The sequence below is a fragment of the Callorhinchus milii genome, unplaced genomic scaffold (assembly GCF_018977255.1).
Source record: "Callorhinchus milii isolate IMCB2004 unplaced genomic scaffold, IMCB_Cmil_1.0 Scaffold5, whole genome shotgun sequence".
NCBI lineage: Eukaryota > Metazoa > Chordata > Chondrichthyes > Chimaeriformes > Callorhinchidae > Callorhinchus > Callorhinchus milii.
This window is the reverse complement of record NW_024704746.1, coordinates 3523256-3548705: the sequence shown is the minus strand read 5'-3', so window position 1 is coordinate 3548705 and position 25450 is coordinate 3523256. Positions and strand designations below refer to the sequence as shown.

Here is a 25450-nt window from a genome sequence, read left to right as displayed (position 1 = left end):
CTTGGGAAGTAAAGATGGGTTTGAAGGAGCAAAATGCGGGGAAATGGAAATTGGAAGATCTAACAAGCAAGCTCGATGGACTGAACGGTCTCTTCCCATTCCTCTTCGTCGCTTACGGATTGCATGTGACAAGACAGCAGACAGGGTGAACGGTTGAGTATCAGCTGATGACAGACCAGCCTGGCTTGTCCACAGGCCTCGCAGGGGAGGCTGGTTGGGCACTGGGGACTGGGATCCTTCCCACTCAGCTCCTGATAACCCTGCAAGCCAAACCATTAACATTTTGGGTGGTCCTAGCTGAACAAGTATGGGGAAACTTGCAATCTATGTGGTTTTAGTTGGTATAACTCCCAACAGTTACCCCAACACACTCTCTAGGGTTCTTCCCCCCAACCACCGCGCGCACACACACACACACACACACATATAAGCCTTGGCCTTCATCGACCAGAGTCTTAAACTCTCTGATATAATTGAGCATCTCCCTTTAGGGAAGGGAGGGGTGTATTCTGTTCCAGACAGTCGGAAATGTGTAGGGGGGGGGGAGTTTGGACATTCTTAAGCACGGTGATGGGTTTCCACGTGGGTCAGACAGTATGGGGCAGGCCAAGAGAATAAATTTGCGCGAAGACCGAGAGGAGAGGTTAGGAGAAATTTCTTCAATCAGAAGGTTGTCGGAGATTGAAATGTATTCCCCGAAAGTCTACTGAGAGCAACAGAATCCGTTCCCCAATTCCCTGTCACCCCACTGTGCCTGTCTGTCTGTGACTTTATACCCCTACAGATGTTTTGGCTATAAATCTGCTACCCATTCACGAGAGCCTCTCCATCTTCCTTGTCCTGTTGCTGCTTTGCTCTAGAACACAAGTCTTCAGCTGTGAAACACCGACTCCAGGAGGGAGGATTATTATGGGATGCCATTGTGTGACTTTCTTTGCACCGTCCGTTATGTAATGCAAGGCACTTCGGGACCTTTACTCGCTAAACAGCCCTTGTATTTGACACTGCGCCTTTCACGTCGGGAGGACGTCTCAAAGCCAATGAAAGTTGTGTGTTTGCACGTGAGAGGTGCCGTGTAAATGTAGGTTGTTATTGCGCATATCTTTCCTTACCCATCGCTCAACGTAAAGTGAGAAATTTCAATCAAAAGAGATTTCAACCAAGCTCTCCCATCAGAACTTTAAACCTCAAATGCCTTAAATTCGGATTCATTTCATGGGGGATTTTGTTTTTGTTGCTTAAATCAGTCAAATTCTTCATGTCGATAAATCACACTGATTTAAATAAACAATAGAGTGTGGGGGAGTTATTAAGACCAATGGTGTGTTAATGGGTTCACAAATGTAGACACGATGGGGAGAGAGAGCAGGGAATAATAATAATAATCCTTGCATTTGATAGAGCGCTTTTCACGTCGGGAGGACGTCCCAAAGCGCTTCACAGAACACACTGTAAAGTGAATTGACTGTATATTTGTGGGCGAATGCGGCAGCCAATTGCGCACAGCAATGTCCCACAAACAGTCATGGATTGAAAATGACCAATTTATTATTGTTTTTTTTGGAGGGATTATTATTAGGCTCTGTGTGGAGCAAAGGTTTCACCCTCTGCCTGGAATTGAACTCAGGTCTCTCGCTTGCAAAGCGAGTGCTCTAACCACTGAGCTACAGGACTCTGTGAGGTTAGGGTAGGGGTTAGAGTAGAGAGCTCCAGTGGGTGAGTGAGCACCTACACAGACCCGATGGGCTGAATGGCCTCCTCCTGTGCTGTAATTTCTATAGTTCTGCTGTTGTGACAGTAATTCCTTCACAGCAATTTTGCCCAAACTAGTTCAAAACCAGAAGAAAAGTGATGGGGCAACGTTCACGTTGGAAAAAATTCATGTACTTTTATTAATAATCCTTGCAATTGGTATTACCACGTCGTTGAGACATCTCAAAGCGCTTCACAGAATATACTGGAAAGTGAATTGGCTGTATGTCTTCAGGTGAAAAGCAGCAGCCAATTTATAATATATAATTTATAACAGATAATCCATGCTGCTCAGTCTCTGATGCACTGAGGTCGAGCTGCTTTACACTGGCTCTGTGACCCGGACTTCTGTGTTTCATGTCAAGGAGATCTTGTGAAAGGTGTAGTGACTGTGTTAGGATTGTACGGCTGGGGCAAGGTTTCCTTTGCTTAGCCTTTGGTTATCACTGAACTTTAAGGGATTAACATGTCGCATTTCAACCACTGCCTTGCTTGCCATCATCTTCTGCAAACCAACAACATTCTGGAAGTAAAGTGGGTGTCTGGTGTAGGGCGGGTGAGTTAACAAGGATCTGGGGAAAGGAGGGTAAATGGGATGAAAAAATTGGTCGTAAAATGTAGTGACTGTGTTTTGTGGGTGAACGAGACCTCATTTCAGGGCGTAATCTGCAAATGGCACCTCCGGCAATGCAGCACTGCATTGGAGTGTCATCTCAGACTATGTGATTCCAAGCCCCAACGTGGGTCTTGAACCCGCAACCTTCTGACTCAGTGTCATCTTCGACTGTATGAGTTCCAAGTCACGGACGAGTTGGGCCGGATGGGCTGTTTTGGATCCATATTGCGCTATGCAATAAACCTTGTTATGTATAAAGGAGTCATTTGCAGATAAATGGGAAAGCAGGCAAATTGGACTGAATGGAATGCTCTTTCATAGAGAAGCATAGACACGATGGACCGTATGGGCTCCTCTGACATAGGAAAATATATACAGTAAAATCGTGCACAATTCTGGGCATTCTTAAACTTCAGGACAAAATGGTCTCGGGGGCTAAGACTGGGTGGACTTCAAAGCCTCTTGCGACGACATGCTCCTCTTGTGTGAAGCTAAAGCCACGTCTGCTTGGTTTTCAGGTTCCTCGTCTCCGGCTCGGCCCGCGACCCCCTCTGGTGGACGGAGCAGCACCCCTCCCCCGCCCCCACCGCGCCCTACCTCCCGGCCAAAGCTTCCCCCTGGAAAACCCGGCATCAGTGACATGGTACGTTCCACATAATAATCATAATAAATCTTGCATTTGATATAGCACCGTATCACATCGCTGAGACTCTGCACAGGATTCTGTGTCATAGAATCCTAGATACTTACAACACAGAAGGAGGCCATTTGGCTCATTGTGTCTGTGCCAGCTCTTTGAGCGAACTATCCAACTAGTCCCACTCCTCCACTCTTTCTCCATAACCTTGCAATTCTTTCCTTTTCAAGTTTTATCCAGTATCCCCCCCACCCCGCGCCTGTCGGAAACCCTGTGTGCGTGTTTGTGCGTGTGAGAGAATGTGTGTGTGTTCACCACTCACAAGGCTGTGATGTGATGTGTCTCCTCCATTTGGTTGGGTTCTTATTAAGAGTCTAACCAACCAGCTTGCTATTGAGAGGACTGCCTGGCAAGCTTTCCCGCTGTTTGCCCAGCTAGGACCATCCTAACCGTTAGGGCTTTGGCTTGCAGGGTTAATAGGAGCTGAGAGGGAAGAGTCCCCGCCACCAGTAATTGTTCAGCTCTTCAAGACGCTGCCCCATGTGAAGGATGTTGTATAAATGCAAGTTCTCGGTGGTGGTGATGTGTGTGTGTTGGGGGGAACAGGTAGGGGGGAGACGAGCAGCCTGTAACGGTGTCTTGTGCTTTGTTTTACAGTCCAGACCGTTCAGCCCTCCCATCCACTCGTCCAGCCCTCCCCCAGTGGCACCTCTAGCCCGGGCTGAAAGCACCTCCTCCATATCCTCCACCAACTCGCTGAGCGCTGCCACCACCCCGACTGTCGGTAAAAGACTCCTTGTCTGTCTATGTGTGTGTGCGCGCGCCAGGACCCCCAACCCAATCCAGGCCAAACTACCCCAACCCACCACAACGCAACAATACAACACCATAAAGCCCAGCCATTCAGGAGCAACCCAGCCACATTCAATCTGGTCAACACAGCCCAACCCGACCCAACCTACTGACAAAAAAAAAAGATCAACACAATTGAACTGGACTGACTCATCTCAACCCATTCCAGATCCAACCCAACCCAATACGTTCTAATCCAATCCAAACCCCAATTCAACCCAATCTAATCCACCTAGTTGAACTCAACAGTACCTAACCAACACAACTGAACCCAACCAGAACGAACTGACCCAACCTGTGCCAACCCAACATTACCCAACCAAACCCAACCTGACTGAGTCAAACTCAACCAGCCAACCCATTCCAACCCAACTGAACAGAACTCAACACAAATAACACAAGGCAACCAAAGTAATGCAAACAACACAAACAGTATTACCCAACCCCATTTAACTTGAAGCAACTCAACAAACTAAACTCAAACACAAGCCAACTAATTGCACCCTAACCCAATCCACCTCAACCTAACCCAATCGCCAGCTGCAAGAAGCCAAACCTGGGGCTGTTTGGGATAATCCATTACAACTCCAGGATGTCCCACTGAGGCAGTGGCTTCACTGGATGTCCAGAATATCAATCTTCTCCCTCCCTTTCCAAAGCGTTCGCAGCTTATCTTATAGTTTTGTGAAGACTTCTATTTAGATAGCTTAATGCAACAACCAACTGCTCCCCTCACGCTACAACGCTCCTCCAGGGTGATTGGGGTGGGGGGGGGCAGATATTAGCGAAAAAATTGGTAGTAATTATTTCATCCCCCCCATCCTCCCCCCCTTTTAAAATTGCTGGCGATCAGCAGTGCTGATGACAGTACCACACAGCACAGCCCGGCTTATCAGATATTTGGGCATTTTTTAAATATATGTATTCGGTGTTTTGCATGAACATATTCCTCAATCATCACTTGACTATCACTGCCATCATTCCGACGTACCCCTCCCCCACCCCTTCCCCCACCATGATGGATATACAGCGTGAGGGAGGAGAGAGGGGATGCTGATGGATGAACAGAGAAGAGAGCAATTGGAGGAGGGAAGAGGTGGAGGAAGAGAAGCCAGAGTGAGGTGTGGGGAGACAAAAGGAGGAGAGGAGGGAAATGGAGAGGAGGGAAGAGAGAAAGAGTAGGACAGAAGAGAATCTGAATGTGCTTCTGACTATGTGTAGATGTCCTCTTGAGGTTCATTTGTTTTTCCCCTTGCGAAGCTGCTTGTTGAGGAGTGGTGGTTGACAAGTGGCTGTATCGCCTGGTCATTTCACAGCGAGATCCCAAATCAGCTCATGATTTTAGGCCCAGGTTTTTTTTTAGGCTTCCGTTATACCAATACTCCTAAAAAAAACCTTTCTCTGTTTCCCTCCTGCTCTTCCTATAATCTCCCCATCTTCTCCTGCTCTTCCCACTGTCTCCCCATTTCCCCCTGCTCTTCCCACTATCTCCCTGTCTTCTCCAGCTGTTCCCAATATCTCTCCGTTTCTCCCTGCTCTTCCCACTATTTTTCCATCTCCCCAGGATTGAAGGATTTCCCCCAATTCTGCCCTATCCATAAACTTAAGGGAAAACTGCCTAAGGGGCTAAGACTAGGTGAAATTTCCAACCTCTGTTGCAGGAACATGGGCTGTTACTTTCCCTCCCCTCTAGCCCAGTGATGCAGAGGGGTGATTTAGGCCTTAGTTTACCCCGAATTGGGTCCGTACAAATGATTTGCAATGCCTAGTTTTAGTGTTTAGGCAGCTTTACATTCCAAACCAATCCCTATTTATTTACTTTATTGTTAATATTCTTTCCCAGCTTGGCGTAACCTTTTTATTTATGTATTTGATGTGTTTCTATATTTTGATTTTCTTAATTTGCCCCTTTTTGTGACTGGCATCAGACGATGATGTTGGAAATCTGCCCACATTTGAGAAGTGGTGTGAGACGCCGGCAGGTACAGTACCAGATCCAGAGATATGTAGTGGTGGGGGGAGGGGGGGAGAGTGTGGAGGAAGCACCAAAAGTCACCCTGTATATACCTACAAGTTGCTATTGTGGAGTTGGCAGTGATTTGCTGGTGATTGGCTGTTATGGCAGCAAACAGCCAATGTTGGTAGTGATTGGTTATTGTTGGCTGCGATTGATATTGGTATTGGCTGATGTTGGCTGTGATTGGTTGGTATTGGCTGGTGTTGGCTGCGATTGGTTGGCATTGGCTGATGTTGGCTTCAATTGGTTGCTATTGGCTGGTGTTGACTGGTATTGGTTGGTGTTGGCTGCGATTGGCTGGTGTTGGCTGAGATTGGCTGGTATTGGCTAGTGTATGCTGTGATTGGTTAGTATTGGCTGGTGTTGGCTGCAATTGGTTGGCATTGGCTGGTGTTGGCTGCAATTGGTTGGCATTGGCTGGTGTTGGCTGCAATTGGTTGGCATTGGCTGGTGTTGGCTGCAATTGGTTGGTATTGGTTGGTGTTGGCTGCGATTGGCTGGTGTTGACTGAGATTGGCTGGTTTTTGCTAGTGTTGGCTGTGATTGGTTGGTATTGGCTGGTTTGGGCTGCAATTGGTTGGCATTGGCTGGTGTTGGCTGCGATTGGTTGGTATTGGCTGGTGTTGGCTGCGATTCGTTGGTGTAGCCTGCGATTGGCTGGTGTTGCCTGCGATTGGCTGGTGTTGGCTGAGATTGGTTGGTATTCGCTGGTGTTGGCTAGCAGTGGTTGGCTGGTATTGATTGTGATTCGCCAGTAGTGGCTGTGATTGGCCACTGTTGACAGCAAAAGGCCAATGTTGGCAGTGATTGGCTATTGTTGGCTGTGATTGGTTGCTATTGGTTGGTGTTGGCTACGATTTGTTGGTATTGACTGCTATTGGCTGGCACTGGCTATGATTGATAATTTTCAATCCACGACTGTTTGTGGGACACTGCTGTGTGCAATTATCTGCCGTGTTTTGCCCACAAATATACGGTTAATTCACTTTACAGTCTATTCTGTGAAGCGCTTTGAGACGTCGAGAAGACGTGAAAAGCGCTGTATCAAATGCAGGGATTATTATGATTGTTTGGTATTAGCTGGTGTTGGTTGCGATTGGTTACTATTGGCTGGTGTTGGCTGTGATTGGTTGGTGTTGGCTATAATTGGTTGGTATTGGCTGGTGTTGGCTGTGAATGGTTGGTGTTGGCTATAATTGGATGGTATTGGCTGGTGTTGGCTGTGAATGGCTGGTGTTGGCTATACTTGGTTGGTATTGGCTGGTGTTGGCTGTGAATGGCTGGTGTTGGCTATAATTGGATGGTATTGGCTGGTGTTGGCTGTGAATGGCTGGTGTTGGCTATAATTGGTTGGTATTGGCTGGTGTTGGCTGTGAATGGCTGGCGTTGGCTATAATTGGATGGTATTGGCTGGTGTTGGCTGTGAATGGCTGGTGTTGGCTATAATTGGATGGTATTGGCTGGTGTTGGCTGTGAATGGCTGGTGTTGGCTATAAATGGTTGGTATTGGCTGGTGTTGGCTGTGAATGACTGGTGTTGGCTATAATTGAATGGTATTGGCTGGTGTTGGCTCCAGTTGGTTGGCATTAATTGGTGTTGGCTGTGATTGGCTGATGTTGGCTGCGACTTGGTGGTGTTGGCTGGCAGTGGTTGGCTGTGATTGGCCATTGTTTGTTGTGGTTGGTCACTGTTGACTGCGATTGGCCACTGTTGGCTGTGATTGGCCACTGTTGGCTGTGATTGGCCATTGTTGGCTGTGATTGGCCACTGTTGGCTGTGATTGGCCACTGTTGGCTGTGATTGGCTACTGTTGGTTGTAATTGGCCAGAGGTGGCTGTGATTGGCATTATTATAGTATATCGTATATCACAGTATCAAAGAATTATACAGCCCAGAAGGAGGCCATTGTGCCTGTGGCAGCTCTTTGAAAAGAACTATCCAAATCAATCCCATTCCCCCCCTCTCTCCCCATAACCCTGCAAACCCTTCCTCCCCAAATAATTATCTAGATCGAGCTATGCCAATGGTTGGTATTGCCAACATACTCACAGACGCTGTTAAACCTATAATCCCAGTGCTCCCTACACCAACCATCTCTCTTCCTTTGCATCAGTCTAGGATTTCCCGCACTCACACCCCCAAATTTCCATCTCCATTCCTAATTTTCCAACTGATTCTCAGCTCTCCTCCTCCCTGCCTTGTTTCTGCACTCAATCCCCCCCAATCACTGTGCCCTTGAGAAACCGTTTCTGCTTGGCAATGGACAGTATGTCCGATTCGAACCCTTCAGAGTTTGTACCTGTCAGATCTCCGTTGTTTGCTGATCTTTTACTGGAGTCAGTGGAAAAACCGACTGCAGTGAAATCCAAAGCCATTTGAACCATGCTTGTTGCACTCTGCCTGCCTTCCAATGACATTTCCTGTCTGTGAGTGGTGAGTCTGGTGTTACGCGATAACAAATGAGGACTTTCAAACGCCCCGTCATCCACCTTGCCCTTTCCGCTCCACCCTGCCTTACAATTTACACTCTGGGACGCTACCCTGCATGAGGAGTTGTTGTTGTTGTACATCCACACAGCACCTTTCATGTCGGGAGGATGTCCCAAAGCGTTTGACAATTCCAGCCGGGTGCCAGAACTGACGATGTGGGACCTGTTGGTGGGGAGGGGTGAAGGAGTGGAAGGAAAGTTGAATGATAATGCGATCAAACAGATGTGTTTTAAGGCGACTCTCAAAAGAAGGGCGGGAGAGAGTAGGTTGGAGGGACCTTATTCACTCAGTCTTGACTTACCAACTCCAAACTCGCTACAAATCAGACAATTACCTTTGTATCATATTTTGCTCTATCTCTACTCTGGTCCCTCTAAAAGTGGCAGCCAACCTCTGGCCCCCGGGCCGGAAGCTTCCCACAAGCCGTCAAGAAGCAACCCCACCCCACCCCCTCCCACAGAACATTTGCACGAGTCTGAATAAGTCTAAATAAGTATTCGATCAGTTCATGTGTTCTCAGTTTATTCTTGATTGAATTTGTGGCATAAATCAAGAAATACAGTGGAGAAAATGTGTTTTGTTGGCCGACTATGAAAGATTGGCCACCACTGCTCTAAGACACCTCATCGTACAACACCCCCTCAAACCGCCCTACATGATTTCCCCCTCCCTTCTACTGAACTGTCCTTGAAACGATTAAAAAGATGGTTGACTTGAGAGAAGAGACACTTCAGACTGACTGACGTGAGACTGGGATTGGTGCGTTTCTGGAGCAGGTGAGCCAGAGAGTTGTTGGAGGAAGGTTGTATCAGTGATTGTGTCAAGAAGGATGCTCTTTGGTGGAGACCTTGTTTGAGGATATGACAGAATTGTGTTGGTTTCTAATGAGATGGGACGTAACAGACCAGGCTGTGGGCTTTTCCCGGGCCATATAAGTTGGGTTAGTTTTTCTCCTGTCCTCTCATCGTAGTCAAAATCTCCCTCAGAGAACCACAGGAAGAGGCTATTTGGCCCATGGTGCCTGTGTTGGTGGTAATCCCCTACTCTCTCTTCTCATCCCATTCCTTTGCTCTCTCTCTCCATCATGTCTGTGCTGGTGCTAGAGCTCTCTAATTTAATCCCATTCCCTTGCTTGTTCCCCACCATGTCTTGTGCTGGTGTAGCCAGCAAACAAAACAACATCCATCGTTAAAAAGTGGCTGCTCGTCATCAACAAAATGGCCACCAATACCACTAACAAAATGGCCGGCGACGAACACCAAGAAAATAGCCGCCGTTCCCCATTGACAAATGATTGAGAATCTGCTAACCTTACTTGCGACCCTCAGTTGTCGGTGCTGATGAGGGTTAAAGCAATGAGTGAAACATTGGTTGCAGTGTAGGACAGCAGCAACTGTCCGAGAGGGGTTCAAATGCATTTGGAGCAATGTGAGATGTGAAGTGGATTCTCTGTCTCCCTTTCGCAGCGATGGTTTTCAGTGCTTTGACTCTACTCCCTGCCAACCCTACGTGACTCACTCTTGTGTCCTTCTCTCTCCCTTACCTTCATTCCCAACCCCCAACCCCTTGCTTTACCTCCCAACCACGCAGAGAATGATCAGCCCTCCTTGGTATGGTTTGATAGAGGCAAGTTTTATTTAACTTTCGATGGTAAGTAAGTACAATTCTGTGAAACGTTTCCCACTGTGTGTGTGCATGTGCATGAGCCTCCTGGTCTGCTAATCACCCCCAAACCCTCGCTGCTAACTGATAGACTGCTTAATGATGCATTTCACCCAGGAATAAGCGAGTCTTCACACCAAAAGACAACTGAGTATTAAATCCAACAGTACAATATTTATTGAGCAATACTATCTCTGCACTTGACGGTCCCATTTGTACATTTCACCCACAAAATATATAGTCAAATTACTTTACAGTATATTCCGTGAAGCGCTTTGAGATGTCTCGAAAATGTGATAAGGCACTGTATCCAATGCAAGGATTATTATTGTTGTGAATCTGAAACCTGCAATCTCAACTCTGTTAATACCCTCAGGAATGGACATGTTTAAGTTAAATTGTGTGTTTTTAGGATTGCACCCTAGTTCAGTGATAAATCCACAGCATTACCCAAAATAACATAAGAACATAAGAATTAGGAGCAGGGGTAGGCCATTCGGTCCCTCGAGCCTGTGCCCCGCCATTCGATAAGATCATGGCTGATCTTCAGACCTAACTCTAATTACCTGCCCTCTCCCCATATCTCCCAATCCCTCTATTTTTTAAAAATCTATCAGTCTCAGCCTTGAAGATGTTCAGAAGAAACGAAAATCCCAATTATGGCAATATTCAAGTCCTGTTTCCAAAATTCCACATGACGTTCAATTTTTAAGACCATTGGTCTTAAGCTTGGGAACACGAGAAGTTATGGGCTTTGGGGTGGGGGGGGAGGAGATCTCTTTTCTACCACCAATGGGAAATGGGAAGATAGGAGTAGGCCATTCAGCCCCTCGAGCGTGTTCCTCCATTCTATTAATCATGGTTGATCTGAACCTCAACTTCAATTGTGGGGATTGGAGTCTGTGTGTGTGAGGCGGGAGTTTAAGGCAAAGTCCCTACAGAGCGATGAAAAATGGCTTTGTTCTCACTGGAGAGATTCTGATGTCTAAACTAGTCTATCCTCTCTCTCACTCACTCTCTCTCTCTCTCACATCCCTCTCCTGCCGCCTCTTCCCCACCCGTTCCCCATTGACCCTGCACGCCAAGTTAGGGCGGTCCTTTGTGCATAAGGTATAACCCCTCCCCACCAAATCCCCAAATCCCTGTGTTGTTGGAAGATTTTACATCAAGTAGTCATCACCTGATCTTTATCCAGTTCCTCTCTGATCTGGTCACCATCTGCATCTTGACTGTGTTGACATCAAAGGGTGGATGGTAAGGGAGGGAGGGGCTGGGAGATTGTTTGATGTGATGACTTCTCTCTCTCCTCCCCACCCCCCCACCCCACACTTCCTTCTCACTCTGGGATGCTACCCTGTGTGAAGGGCGCTATATAAAAGCAAGTTGTTGTTGTTCTCCCTTCTTGCTGCCCTGTTCTGGTCCACGAGGGGTTAAAGACGCCCGCTCTCCCTTGCAGGAGCCTCGCGAGGTCCCAGCCCACTGACCATGGGGGCCCAGGACACGCTCCCGGTCGCTGCCGCCTTCACCGAGACCGTCAACACCTACTTCAAAGGAGCAGATCCCAGCAAGTACGTCAGCCGCTGTCCAGACACGACAGGACACACACACACACGAGAAACCTTCACGGGGTCTGGGTGTGAGCGGGGCCCGTCGGGGCGCGAGCGGGGCCCGTCTGGGCGCGAGCGGGGCCCGTCTGGGCGCGAGCGGGGCCCATCAGGGGCGTGAGCGGGGCCCGTCTGGGCGCGAGCGGGGCCTGTGTGGGCTTGAGCGGCGTCGGGCAGCTGACAGTGTGATGAGGAGAAGTGTCCTCTCTCTGATGTGCGTGTGGTTCCCCAGGTGTATTGTGAAGATCACGGGGGAGATGGTGCTGTCCTTCCCGGCAGGAATCACCAGGCACTTTGCCAATAACCAGTGTCCCGCAGTCCTCACCTTCTGCATCACCAACTGCACCAGACTCGAGCACATGCTCCCCAACCCCCAGTTGCTCTGCAGGTACTTCATTGCAAGAGAAATATCCGGGCGTAAAATACACTACACACTGGAATCTTGCGGACTCACCTGGCTCAGCATCTGGGCTCGAGACAGGCACGGAGAGCTGGATGGATTCCAGTATTCCGTTGCCAAACATGTCACCTTGGAGCCCCAGTTCAGCTCCAGGAAACAGCTAAAATACACCATTTCTTAAGAACGAAAGCCAAATGTCCATAGGTGTGGAGGGTTAGGGGAGCAGTGTAGGGGTGGGGGTGTGGGATGGGGTGGATTGGTGGGGTGGGGTGGGGAGATTTCGGGGGGCAGGATGAATTTGCGAGTGAGGAAGGGGAGGATTTGGGGGGACGGTTGGGGGGTGATGGGTTACAAATAAAATTTTAAGCCATAAAATTTGAATGTTTTCTGTGTTTTATGGCAGCAGTTCTTCTCAAGACGAGGGCAGCAGCAGGGAGTTCTGGGTGAATATGCCCAATCTAATGACGCACCTAAAAAAAGTGGCTGAGCAGAAACCATCGGCCACATATTATAACGTGGACATGTTAAAGTACCAGGTACGTCTGCCTCCCACCATCCCCACGCCTGTTCAGGGGTGACCCCAGTAACACGAGGGATGGGGGTCCCGACACAACTAACGCAGGCTTGCCTCCCCCCCGCCTCCCCACCCACCTACCACCCAGACCCCTCCCTCCGCACCACCATCGCACACCTCTCACCCTGGAACTCCCTCGTCTACACCTGCGCCCCATTCGCTCCCTCTACATCTTTAAATAATAATAATAATAATCCTGGCATTTGATACAGCGCCTTATCTTGTCTTTGAGACGTCTCAAAGTGCCTCACAGTATATACCGTAAAGTGGAGTTGACTGTGTACTCTGTGAGCAAAAATCCTCTCAAGACCCAACACTTCAACCGTGCTTACGGTCACCTCCTCCCTCTCGCTGGCCCGGGCTCGGAGCCACTGCCCAGTGTGAAGGCCCTATATAAATACAAGTTGCTGTTGTTGTAAATGCAAATATGTTCTTTGTTTCTCTCTCATTCTCTCTTTTGTCTTTCTCCTCTTATTCTCATTCTGATTTTCTTTAGAAAAATACACACTCACTCCGCTTTATAGTATATCCTGTGAAGCACTTTGTGACGTCTCAATGACGCGATAAGACGCTATATTAAATGCAGAGATTATTATGCTCTCTCTTTGTCTCTCTTTTTCTCTCTGTGTTTTTCTTGTTTGTATATATGTATGTGTGTGTGTGTGTTAAGCGCTCTGGTATGTTACCCCGTGCGAGGGGCGCTGTATACATGCAAGTTGTTGTTGTCATGTAGAAACATAGAAACAGAAGGAGGCCATTCAGCCCCTTGAGTCTGCTCTTCCATTCTATAGGATCAGGCTGAGCCGTACCTCAACACCAATTAACCAGCCTTTCCCCATATCCCTTAATACCCCGACCTAACAAATACATATCCACCTCAGTGCAAGTTGTTGTTGTGTGTGTGTGTGTGAGCACTAACCCTGCACTGACCGGTTCTTGCTCGTGTGTTTAGGTCTCCTCACAGGGTGTCCAGTCCACACCATTGAACCTTGCAGTCAGTTGGAGGTGTGAGCCCACCAGCACTGACCTGCGCATCGACTACAAGTACAACGCGGATGCCATGGTCACGCCCGTGGCTCTCAACAACGTCCAGTTCCTGACCACGGTGGACGGACGGGTGGCCAAGCTACAGGCAGTGCTGCCCCCTGCTGTCTGGTAAGGAATGGCGCAAGGAGACCTTCCACTCCCAACACAGCAGTCGGTGGCCACCATTTTTGGTCGGCCAACCAACTAAATTTTTCTGGATTGAATATTTTTTGAGTTACACCCACGCCATAAATATCGCTACTGGCAACAAAATGTTGATTTGACACAGACTCACGTTGGCCACCCAATAGTGGATAAAAGTGGAGTCCTGTAGCGAGGTGACTCGCAAGCGAGAGGACCTGGGTTCGATTCAAGGGAGGGGAAAAGAAACCTTAGCAGGTTTCCTTGCTGAACTCACACGCCTCTTTTTACCTAGCAGTAAGTTGGAACCCGGTGGTTAGTCGATTGGCGTATCACTTTCAGGGGGTAATAATCCCTCAAAAAAAAATTGGTAACCCAATCCACAATTGGCTGCTGCATTTTGCCCCAAAACACACAGCCTCTCCCCTTAACAGTACATTCTGTGAAGCGCTTGGAGACATCTCAATGATGTGATAAGGCGCTATATCAAATCAAGAATTATTATTATTAATATTACATTGTAGCATTCCAAGAAACTACCCCACATGAAAGACGCTATATAAGTGCAAATTGTTGTTGTTGTTGTTGTTGTAGGAGTGCAGAGCAGCAGAGAATCCTGTGGAAAATCCCGGATATATCCCAGAGATCGGAAAATGGAGGTAATTGTTGGAGATTTCTTTTCACTTTGCCAATTTTTATCCTTGGTGCTTTCCAGGTGCATGTCCCTGCTGTGCATCCCATTTCATTTGGCCTTCTTTGGGACAATGCCTTCTCCACATCCATGCATATCCCAAATCTTTACAGGGATGAAGGAGGCCATTCGGCCTATCGAGTCTGCACCGACTCTCAGAGCAAGCTGTCCTTTCAACCGCACTGCCCCAACCTATCCCCATATCCATCATTCTGGTCATCGGAGAAGGACAGGCACGTGGGATTGGTAATCACTTTATCACTGGCTACCAACACGCTGGGTGCAATAGCTCCTCCTCGTCTTCCTCCATTTTCATCCCGTAGAGTTGTGGTTAGAGCACTTGGGTTTGATTCCCAGGCAGGGTGAAACGTTGGGTAAATTTCCTTACTCCACACGCCTCAGTGTACCTAGAATATTTAGTAGGAATCCAGTTATTAGTCGATTGGCGGATCACTTTCCGGGATAATAAAATAATAATTCAGTCACTCTATCTACGACTGTTTGTGAGACGCTGCTGTGCGCAATTGACTGCCACGTTTGGTTCACAAAATATACAGTCAATCCACTTTACAATATATCCTGGGAAGCACTTTGAGATGTCTCGACGATGTGATATGGCTCTATATCAAATTCAAGGATTATTATTATTATTTTCCCTGTGAAATATCCAGTCCAGTCACACCACATTAAAGCTTTTACTCCCTCTGTCTCTCACATGTTCTCTCCACCCTTCGCCTATCAGGTTTCTGTCCGAGTCCTGTATTGGGGTGGAGGCGGGGAGGGGGTGTTGGTTTCTGGGTGCTCGGCTCCTCTCACCACGTGTCGTGTTTGCCGTTGGCGTCTCTCAGGTGTGGGCGCGCTCCTGGCCAGGTTCCAGCTGTCTGACGGCCCCAGCAAACCCGCCACCCTGGCCGTGCAGTTCACCAGTGAGGGCAGCACGCTGTCAGGGGTGGACATTGAGCTGGTGGGAGCAGGTTACAGGTTCTCCCTCATCAAGAAGAGGTTCGCAGCAGGTAAAATCTTCCCCCTTTTCTTTAGTTTCCGTTTTTAATCCCGCTCGGTTTACAATCGGTGGGGGAGGGGTTGAGGTGGGGGAGTGGGTGGGGGGAGAGGTGGGTGGTGAGAGGTGAAGGGAGATCTCAACGCTGGTGTTTGCTGGCCGACATGGAACAGCATCCTCCACAGACACGATGAGCCGAATGGCCTCCTTCTGTGCTGTTAGCTTCTATGACTGTGTTATTCAGGCCGGCACGCCTCACCTTCTCAGTTGTGGGCTTCGGACATTGGAGTTGCTAATTGGAGTTGAGGTACAAATCAGCCGCTATCTAATAGAATAGCAGAATAGGCTCGGGGAGCTGAGTGGTGCATTTCAAGACCCTCACACTCGTTTTCAACTCCCTTCACACCCTGGCCCCCTCCCTAGCTCTCCAACCTGCTTACTCCCCAACCCGTTACCCCTGCTCGAATGGCTCTGGCCTCCTGTATGTCCCTCGTTTTGCCCTCCATTCCACCATCGGTGGCCGCGCTGTCAACTATTAAGCCTCGAAACTCTATCCTGCCGCCTTGCACCTTCCTTCCCCATCTTCAGATCGTGCCTGAAGACCTTCCTCTTCGACCGTGCCTACGTTCACCCCCCCCCCCCCATCTCGGTGTCGTGCACCGCCACTGTCAAGCACTCTGGGACTCCACCCTGCATGAGGGGTTCTATATAAATGCAAGTTGTTGTTGCTGCTGTGTGTGTGGGTCTAACTGTGTGTTACCTGTTGTGTTTCTCTTACAGGGAAGTATATGGCTGATAACTGACTTGGTTTCCACACAGCCCGGCATTGACCCTGGGAGCAGATGTTTAAACACAGGCAGGAGCTATTTGGTTGAGCTGGGGAAAAAAAAACCTCACAAACGAACTTTAACTTGCACCAAACTTATATATAAAACCTTCTCTGTTCTGTGTGGAGCAGGCGATTTGCTGTGACTCCACGTTCCTGCAGTATTATTATCTGATCGATGTGACATTGGTAACAATTCGTATTTTACAGTGTAATAAATGTATTTGTAATTTGGTATTAATAACCCACCTCACCCACCCCTTCTCTCCCGCCCCATCCCTCCTCCTCTACCCCCTCCTCCCCGTCCCCTCCTCTCCCACCCCCCCCCTAACCACCCTCCCCGGTCTATCCGGATCTTGTGTCAGAACACAGGAAAATGTGCCAGGTTTATGTGAGGGGTTGGCAGATGGTGGCATCAGAACCACACACAGACTAAGGCATATGTTAACTTGCTTGCTCGCTCGCTCACACTTACCCGCTCACACTCTCACTCACTCATACTTATACTCACATTCACTCTCATACATTCACTCACACTCACTCATACACTCACATACACACACACACATTCATTTTGGTTCTGGGAGAGGCTTGAAATTTCACCTAAACTGTAGCCTGATCGTCTTTAGAATTTACCATGCGCTCAAAGTGTGGAAAAGTTCTTAAACTGTCTCCCGATGGCCAGGTCGAGGGGCTTTAGTTATGGGGAGAGACTGTAAGTTAACAGCAAGTGTTGTCACTGGCATAGGGATGGGTCAGAGGAGCCGTGATCGAGGTGGGCTGAGGGGAGGGGTGAGTTTTGAGGGGGTGGCAACCAGGAGGGGAGTTTTGAGAAGGTTAAATAAAAAAATCACTGTCACTGGTCAGTGAGTCAGTAATAATAATAATAATAATAATAATCCTTGCATTTGATATAGCGCCTTATCACATTGTTATTGTGCCCCACGGCGTTATGTTAACTACATCACCAATGTTTCCGCGGAAATATTATTTCAGTGAGCGAGTAGTTAAGGTACAGAACAGGCTCCTTAGGGAGACGGGGGAAGAAACTTTAGAAAGTTGATTCTTTCTAAAGTAAATTGGATATTTTTCTCTTAGGAAATAATATCTCGGGATCCGGTGTAAAGTTTGGGGACACGACATGTCAAGTGACTGCCGGGATAGTGAAGTCTCAAAGCACGAAACATCTCAAAGCACTTCACCGAATATTCTGAGCGAAATGCGCCAGCCAATTCCACACAGCAGGGCCCCACGAACATTCGTGGATTGAGTGACCAAATTATTATTTTTTTTTAATAATGATTAATTAGAAATAATAACCAAAACTAGGGGGTGAGTGGGGGAGGTTAGGAGATTTGTTTTCGCATACGTACGGAGACACCTACACACACACGGGCACTCACACACACGAATGCACACAAACACGCACACAGACAGATACACACACTGACACGTGTGCAGGATGCGCGCGCATTGTTGGCAGAAGAATTAGGGGGAGATTACAGAAATCTCTTCTCTCACAGGCTCAGCGGGAGTCAGAGTTCATTTTCCCCTCCTCCCCACACCCCCCCAAGCAAATCCTGAAGCCTGACCATGCAATTGGATTAGCACCTGAGCCACACAGCTGTTAAGGGTTGTGTGTGGGGTGGGGGGGGGGGGGGTGCACGGGAGGGGGAAGAGAGAGAACCGAGAGGTGGGATTAATGACCCAGGCAGCATAGACGCAGATACGGTGAGAGAGAATCATCATCATAATAATAATGCTTGCATTATTGCACGACAAAGAGAGCACGCAGCAGATAAGAGAATGGCCTCCTTCTGTGCTGAAGGTTTCCGCCGCTGTGAGTGCGAGGAGGTGCGGGTTTGAAGTTTGCTCCAGTTCATAACCTGTTTCTTGTGTTAATCAGCAAATGGTGAAGAAACCCCACAAATTTGAACCCTGTGTTTGCGTCCGTGTGCAGTCGGTCCTTGTGTGTGTGTGTGTGTGTGTGTGTGCGCGCATGTGTGTGTAAATGTATGGAGAGAGTGTGTGGAATTACGCTCACTGTGAGAGGAACAAAGTTATTGCCATTGGATCTAATATCGTCAGTACTGAGAGGGAATGATACAGAGAGCGAGAGAGGAGTGGGGCAGACAAAGAGAGTGACAGAGATTGAGAGACAGGCGGAGGGAGAGAGAGGAGATAAAGCGAGAGTGAGAAAGAGAATGATACAGAGCTATAGAGAAAGAGGAGTGGGGGGAGATAAAGAGGGAGGGACAGATTGAGAGACAGGTGGAGGGAGAGAGGAGATAAAGTGACAGTGAGAAAGAGGGAGAGTACATGACAAAGAGAGCAAGAAAGATAGACAGAAGTAAAGAGAGAAAACAAAAAAGGTATATTTATAGCTTATATTTATATTTCCCCTGGTTCCTCTATATTTACGTCAAGCAGACGTGAGGAATCGGGTTCCCCCATTCTTTCGTGACCCACAAGATAATAATAATTCTTGCATTTGATGTAGCGCCTTATCACGTCGTTGAGACGTCTCAAAGCGCTTCACAGAATATACCGTAAAGTGAATTGACTGTGTATTTTGTGGGCGAAACGCAGCACCCAATTGAGCACAGCAGTGTCCCCACAAACAGTCATAGATTGAGTGACCAAATTTTTTGGAGGAGGAATTATTACCCCCAGAAAGCGATCCGCCAATCAACTAACAACCGGGTTCCTACTTACCGCTGGGTAAACAGAAGCGTGTGGAGTAAGGAAACTCGCCTAAAGTTTCGCCGCGCACGGGAATCGAACCCCGGTCCTCTCGTTTGCGAGGCTGAGCGACAGAACTCCAATGGTCGGACATAGAACAAGTGTGTATATACCTCCATCATTCACCGGCCTAGTTGAGGGGGTGGGGGGGGTTGAAGCGAGACATTTTTGAACAAGTATAACCCTGACTTGGGGCTTTCTGAAATCACCACTGCTTTTCATTCCCCTCCCGTGTGTTAGTCCCTGCACTGACTAGTTGGGTTTGAAAAAGCTGTCACATTCAGTATAGCTCCCCCACCACCGGCCCCCACCCCCACCCCCACCAGCCAGTGCGTAACCTTCGCGACCATCCACATCCAGAGATTCTCCACACAACGATCTTTGTGTTTATCGAGTTTCCGTTTCTTTGCAAATAGACACGTGGCTGAACATGGAAAGAACACGGGACGAGGTGGGGAGCGAGGGGCGGGGATTTAGTGGGAGGGGAGCGTGTATGGGGGGGGGCGCAATGCGTCGGGTCTCCTCAGTACTGTGAATGTATCGTAAGGATTTGAGAAAGGGAATCGTTACTGAAATCCTTCTTTTGCCTTATAGGGTTAGACTAGTCCTGCTGAAATTGTGTGCTATTTTGTAAATACTGATATTTCTTTTTTTGGTTGGTTTGTTCTGTTTTTTAAGAGAGAAAATATTATATAATGTCATTTCCTCAGCGACTTGTTTCTCTTCCTTCCCCCCCACCCCCCCTCCCAACCCCCAGCTCCCTCCTCCCCGTCGACCATTGCACATTGATGACTTAAATATGCAAAAATTATTGTTTTAAATGTATTAAGTTATGGGGGGAAATAAAGCAATCTCGCTGTTTGTACATTCTATACAGGAAGCAAGGAAGGCTAAAAAGGTGTCCAAAGTGGAAGAGACGTGTAAAATGGATGGGGGAGGGGGGCGGGGGAGGGAGGGCATTGTGTGATGGGAGGGGGTGGGGGGGGGGTGGAGAAGGGAACAAATGTTAAATGTTTTTTTTCTTTGGAATTAAATAAAGTTTAAAAAAAACGTGTAGAATTTGAAAGATCTGATTGCAATTTACTTTGGATTGATTTCATCTCGTCATTGCCCCAAGCGAGGGATTTAAATCCAGAACGAACCTGCGGAGACACTACAGTAAACTTACGGAACAGTCTCCCTCGGGAGACAAGACGGAGGAAGCAGAGTTTTTTTCCAGAACAAATTGGATAGCTTTCTGCTAAAGAATAATATCTGGAGATACAGTGTATAATTTGGGGCACAACATGACATGTCAAGCCACTGCCAGGATGGTGGAAAGTGAACTGGATGGACCTTGGTCTTCTTTCACTGAGCTAATTCTTATGTTCTTACGTTTGCTCTAAGAGCAGAGGGAGACTGAAGAAACCGGAACTTTCTCCACTGGAACAATTAGAGGTGACCTGATCGAGATCTAAAATCATTCGGGTTTTGATAGAATCAATAGGGAAATATTATTCACCCTGGTCAGTGAATCAGTAACTAATAATAATAATACTTGCATTTGATATAGTGCCTTATCACAGCGTTACATAACTACATTACCAATGTTTCTGCGGAAACATTATTTCAGTGAGCGAGTAGTAAACGTATGGAACAGACTCCTTAGGGGGAACGGTGGAAGCAGAAATTGTTGATTCTTTCTGAAGCAAATTGGATAGATTTCTTTTAGGAAATAAGATCTCGGGATACAGTGTAAAGTCTGAGGGCACGACGTGTTAAGTGACTGCCATCCTGGAAGGTGGAAGGCGAATTAGATGGACTACTTGCATCTAAGCAAATTCTTATGTTCTTACATTGAGACGTCTCAAAGCGCTTCACAAGTGAACTGTAAAGCGGAGTGACTGTGTATTTTGTGGGCGAAACGCGGCAGCCAATTGCGCACAGCAGCGTCCCACAAACAGTCGTGGATTGAGTGACCAGATTAGAGGACATAGATAGTATATTCCTGTCCAGCTGGATTTATTGAAGATATTTTTTGAAGAGCTTTGAAGGAGGAAGTGCTTGCTGACAGTTAGAGACAGTTTGCAATGATTTCTTTCTTTTTTGTTATTATAATAGTAATGATCCTTGCATTTGATATATTTTCACATCTTCTAGACGTCTTACAGTGCTGCACAGAATAGACTGTAAAGTGGATTGACTGTATATTTATTAATGATTTAAGCATCGTTACATTGCATAACAACAACCTGCACGTACACAGCGCCCTTCGCGCAGGGTAGCATCTCGGAGCTTTGAACAGTGGCGGAGCCTGACACCGAGCTGGTGGGGGGAGAGAGGGGGAGAGGGAGGGGAAGGTGAGTGTAGGCAGAGAGGTCAAGAGGGCTGAGACAGAGATGCCCACAGGCTGGGGTGGGGGTGGTAGTGGAGTGCAGTGGCTGAAGGCATGGCTGCCGATGGGGAAGCGGAGAAGCCAAGGAAACCACAGAAGGCCCAAGCCAGCCGAGCGAAGCAAAGTGGCGGACGGGACGGGATGAGACGGGGGGTGGGGGGGGGGGGGAATGCATCTAAATAATATTTAACTTCACGATGTAGGCGGGCGGGTGAGTGAATTAGCACAACGATGCGATTTGCCGGTTGGTGCATCCGTGCTTGCAGCACATTTCCAACAGGCTCTGGTATGATTGGATGGAATCCCAGGGCCTCCCGGGACTATCCCGCTGCTGGTCTGTCTGGTGCCTGGATGGCTCATCGTTGGACAGAGACACACTCGGGCTGGGGTCCTTGTTCCAGTCCTCGTAACTGCTCATGTCGTCGCGCTTCAGAAACAGTGACTGATCGACTCTTGCTGGGGCTGCGGGGGAAGATGGGTGAGACGAGCTTTATACCTGACATTTGACAGCAGTTTAAACCCATGTTTTCCCACACTAAATTGACATTTCTCTAACGATAAGTTAATACAAAATAACTTTCAAAATTGATATTAAAATTTTTATAAAACCTGCCTTTTTTTTAATACATGAAATAATCATTCTATCACAAGAGAGTCCTGCAGCTTAATTGGTTAGAGCACAATTATAGGCAACAGCAAACGGCAAAAGCACATTTTCCTTCAGTTTACCAGGCCCCCTTTTCCGGGGGTAATGAACGACTTGAAAAAAAATGCGATCACTCAATCCACGACTGTTTGTGGGGACGCTGCTGTGCGCAATTGGCTGCCGCGTTTTGCCCACAAAATATACAGTCAATTCACTTTATCCTGTGAAGCGCTTTGAGACGTCTCAAAGACATGATTAGGCGCTGCATCAAATGCAAGAATTATTAGTATTGTTGTTGTGAGAATCGATGCTCACCAGCAGCTTTGAGATACTGTACAGCCGGCCTGACCTCCCTCTTCCACCTGGAGGCACCACATGAGTAGATGATTGCACGCATAAACTCTCTCCCACACAATTTAATGCGAACTTGGGGCGCTCCCAGATCAGCCAACAGCAGCAAGAGCACTGGCAAAGCCACCAACCTCATGGCTTGGTCCTTCTCTGAACGTTTCGCTCCACAACACTGAGCTCTCCTCGGAGTGAGTGTGAACCGCAGCCTCCAAGCCTCCTGGATTTATAGCCCAGTCCTCTCTCGCTCTCTCCCCCTCCCATTCTCTCCCTGCCTGAAATCTTTCACACCATCTGATCCCTTTTCGCAAATCATTTCCTAACTAATGGGCTTCCAACTGGACACCCAGGGACCAAGCAATAAAAGCTGGTGCCATAAACAGGGCAAGATTAAATGAAGATGAAGAGACACGATGAGTTAATGATTTGATGAGCGAGAGGCAATAAAGAAGAATGCAAATTCTATGCAGAATGATGACTACTACAATTATTGCCAGCGCCTCTGTACCTCAGAGTCTGGTTGGACACTACAACTCACCAGCCAGTCAGGAACCTAGGTCTCTTGTTCGACCCTCAACTGTCTTTTCGTCCCCACATCCAAGCCATGACCCGGTCTACTTTCCTCACCTCCTTAACATCACCCAACTCCGCCACTACCTCACCCCTCAGGCCACTGAAACTCTTGTTCATGCCTTCATCACCTCCAGGCTCGACTATGCAAACGCCCTGCTTGTCGGCCTTCCCAACTCCTCCCTCCACAGACTGCAGATAATCCAGAACCCTGCAGCCCGTGTCCTCTCCCGCACCAAACTCCGTGACCCCATCTCCTCCACTCTCGCCCGACTCCACTGGCTCCCTATTCTTCAGAGGATCCAGTTCAAGATCCTGGTCCTCACCTACGAAGCCCTTCATGGCCTCTCCCCACCCTACCTCTGCCACCTCCAGGCTCGACTATGCAAGCTCCGCTCAGCCGGCTCCGGCCTGCTCCACGGCCCCCGACCCACCCGCCCCACCATTGGCGGGAGAGCTTTCAGTCACTCTGCCCCCAACCTCTGGAATTCCATCCCCCAATCACTCCGCTTCACCCCCTCCTTAGCCTCCTTCAAGTCCCGCCTCAAAACCCTCCTCCATGCCATCGGCCACCGCCCCTTCCACTCCCCTCCCCTCCCTTTTCCCTCCCTGACCCCAGCTCGGGTCTGAAAGGCTGTACACTGTCCAGTGCCTTGGGACATCCTCCCGACGTGAAAGGCGCTATACAAATGTAATCTTGTTGTTGTTGTTCTATCCTCAGTACTTATCACTTCCATCCTCACCGAATCCCAGAGAGTATTAGGTGCAGTTTTTGATAGCCAAGGCTTGGGGGAACCCAGAGTGCGTTGGGGTAACTGCTAGAATCTAACCAATTAAAACTGCATGGCTTGCCATTGATAGCACTGTCTGGCGGGCTTTCCAGTTTCTTTCCACCCTTTAGGGCTTTGGTTAACAGGAACTGATTGGGATGACTCCTCTCTCCTCCACCCACCACCCACACTAACAGGAGACAATCTTCCAGACGTGAAATGTGCTGTAAATATAATCATCATCATTATTATTATTTAAAGGACTCCAAGACACTACCTGATGTGAAGAGCGCTGTAAATAATAATATTATTACAGTATTGGTTAGAGAACTCGCCTCGCAAGTGAGAGGACCTGGGTTCGATTCCCAGCAGGGTGAAATGTTGGGTTAGTTTCCTTGCTCTGTTTACCTAACAGTAAGTAGGAACCCGGTTGTTAGTCGATTAGTGGATTACTTTCTGGGGGATACTAATCGCTCCAAAAAAAATCAAGTCATTCAATCCATAACTGTTTGTGGGACACTGCTGTGAGTAATCGGATGCCACTTTTACAGCGCATCCTGTAAAACGCTTTGAGACGTCTCAAAGATGTGATAAGGCGCCATGTCAAATGCAAGGATTATTATTATTATTAATTCGCAAATTACATTCACTCCACTGTTACAGCGCATCCTGTGAAATGCTTTGAGACGTCTCAAAGATGTGATAAGGCGCCATGTCAAATGCAAGGATTATTATTATTATTATTAATAATGAATGTACAGAGGAAGGTCATTCAGCCCATGATGTGTGTACTGACTCTGATACTGCTAACTCACCAGCTATCTCTTGATTGATCAACCCCCTCAGCCCTTCGAAAAGCTTAACCGCCGTTTTACAGCCAAGATATTTACGAAGCGTGCACATTGCTGATAACACAGAGGCCTTGGCGTTGCCCTTCAAAGGGAGATTGGAAGCAGTAAACTCAATGATGAGCTGGGTGCCTCTCAGCAAAATCAATACTAGGTGGCTCAGTCCTGTTGTTAGCCACTTACCCACTTTATGCCCTTGTTTTGTCCAATATTTCTGTAGCCATAGAATCCGTCATTTGCCTTTTACTGTCCTGAGTGCACGCGGTTTGGCAAATCTTAAACAAATCTAAATCTCTCCGTTCGCACATCGTTTGTTTTCAGTGTTTGTGCTTTTGATGGATATGGAGACAGGTAATTGCTTGAGTAACGTGGGGCAGACAGTGTCGCTTCTGAGGGGTAACATGGTGTACCTGTTTATCATCGCTTTCCCCTCCCGCCACCAGTGGTTGAGTAAAAAGATTGAGACAATGATGTTCTTTTTCCAGCCTGTTTTAACACGAGATGTTCTTCGTACAGGTCTTAAATTTCCCTTTGTTTATCTTTTACCAAGTTACGGTTTAGCCTTTTACCATAACCTGAACGCGAGAGCCGCAAAGTTGCTTTTATTCACAGCCCATAATCTGGAACACCGCTAACCAGCCTTTATATATATATATACACATATATATATAACAGCCTTCACACAGGAAGATACTCAGAGCCTCACTGTTTCATCTCTGTGATTGCCTCTGCTCTCCTCCCCCGCCCTGTCCCATCACTATTTCATTGTCAGAGGCTCCATCTTTCCAATGAGGCATTAAACTAACATCCTGTTCAGGTGGGGGTTAAACCTCCCACGGTTGTAATGGAAACAAAGTCCTGTGG

General features: G+C 47.9%; 2 protein-coding genes across 2 annotated transcripts in view; one reads left to right on the top strand and one right to left on the bottom strand.

The window, feature by feature from the left end:
- sgip1a (SH3GL interacting endocytic adaptor 1a) overlaps positions 1-16543 on the top strand; it is a gene marked incomplete at its 5' end in the record, with an annotated part of 28750 nt that extends 12207 nt beyond the window's left edge. The window contains 10 exons of the mRNA XM_007910052.2: positions 2887-3011; positions 3663-3789; positions 9955-10014; positions 11483-11594; positions 11863-12018; positions 12434-12566; positions 13557-13759; positions 14366-14430; positions 15311-15475; positions 16243-16543. Coding sequence (XP_007908243.2) covers positions 2887-3011; positions 3663-3789; positions 9955-10014; positions 11483-11594; positions 11863-12018; positions 12434-12566; positions 13557-13759; positions 14366-14430; positions 15311-15475; positions 16243-16265 — 1169 coding nt within the window. The remainder of the gene's footprint in view (positions 1-2886; positions 3012-3662; positions 3790-9954; positions 10015-11482; positions 11595-11862; positions 12019-12433; positions 12567-13556; positions 13760-14365; positions 14431-15310; positions 15476-16242) is intronic.
- Positions 16544-21624: 5081 nt separating this feature from the next.
- On the bottom strand, positions 21625-22537 carry insl5a (insulin-like 5a). Its single transcript, XM_007910043.2, has 2 exons — positions 22366-22537; positions 21625-21866 (listed from the first exon to the last, which is right to left on the bottom strand). The coding sequence occupies exons 1-2, from the start codon at positions 22535-22537 to the stop codon at positions 21625-21627; spliced, it is 414 nt and encodes a 137-aa protein (XP_007908234.1).
- Between the last annotated feature and the right edge of the window lie 2913 nt (positions 22538-25450).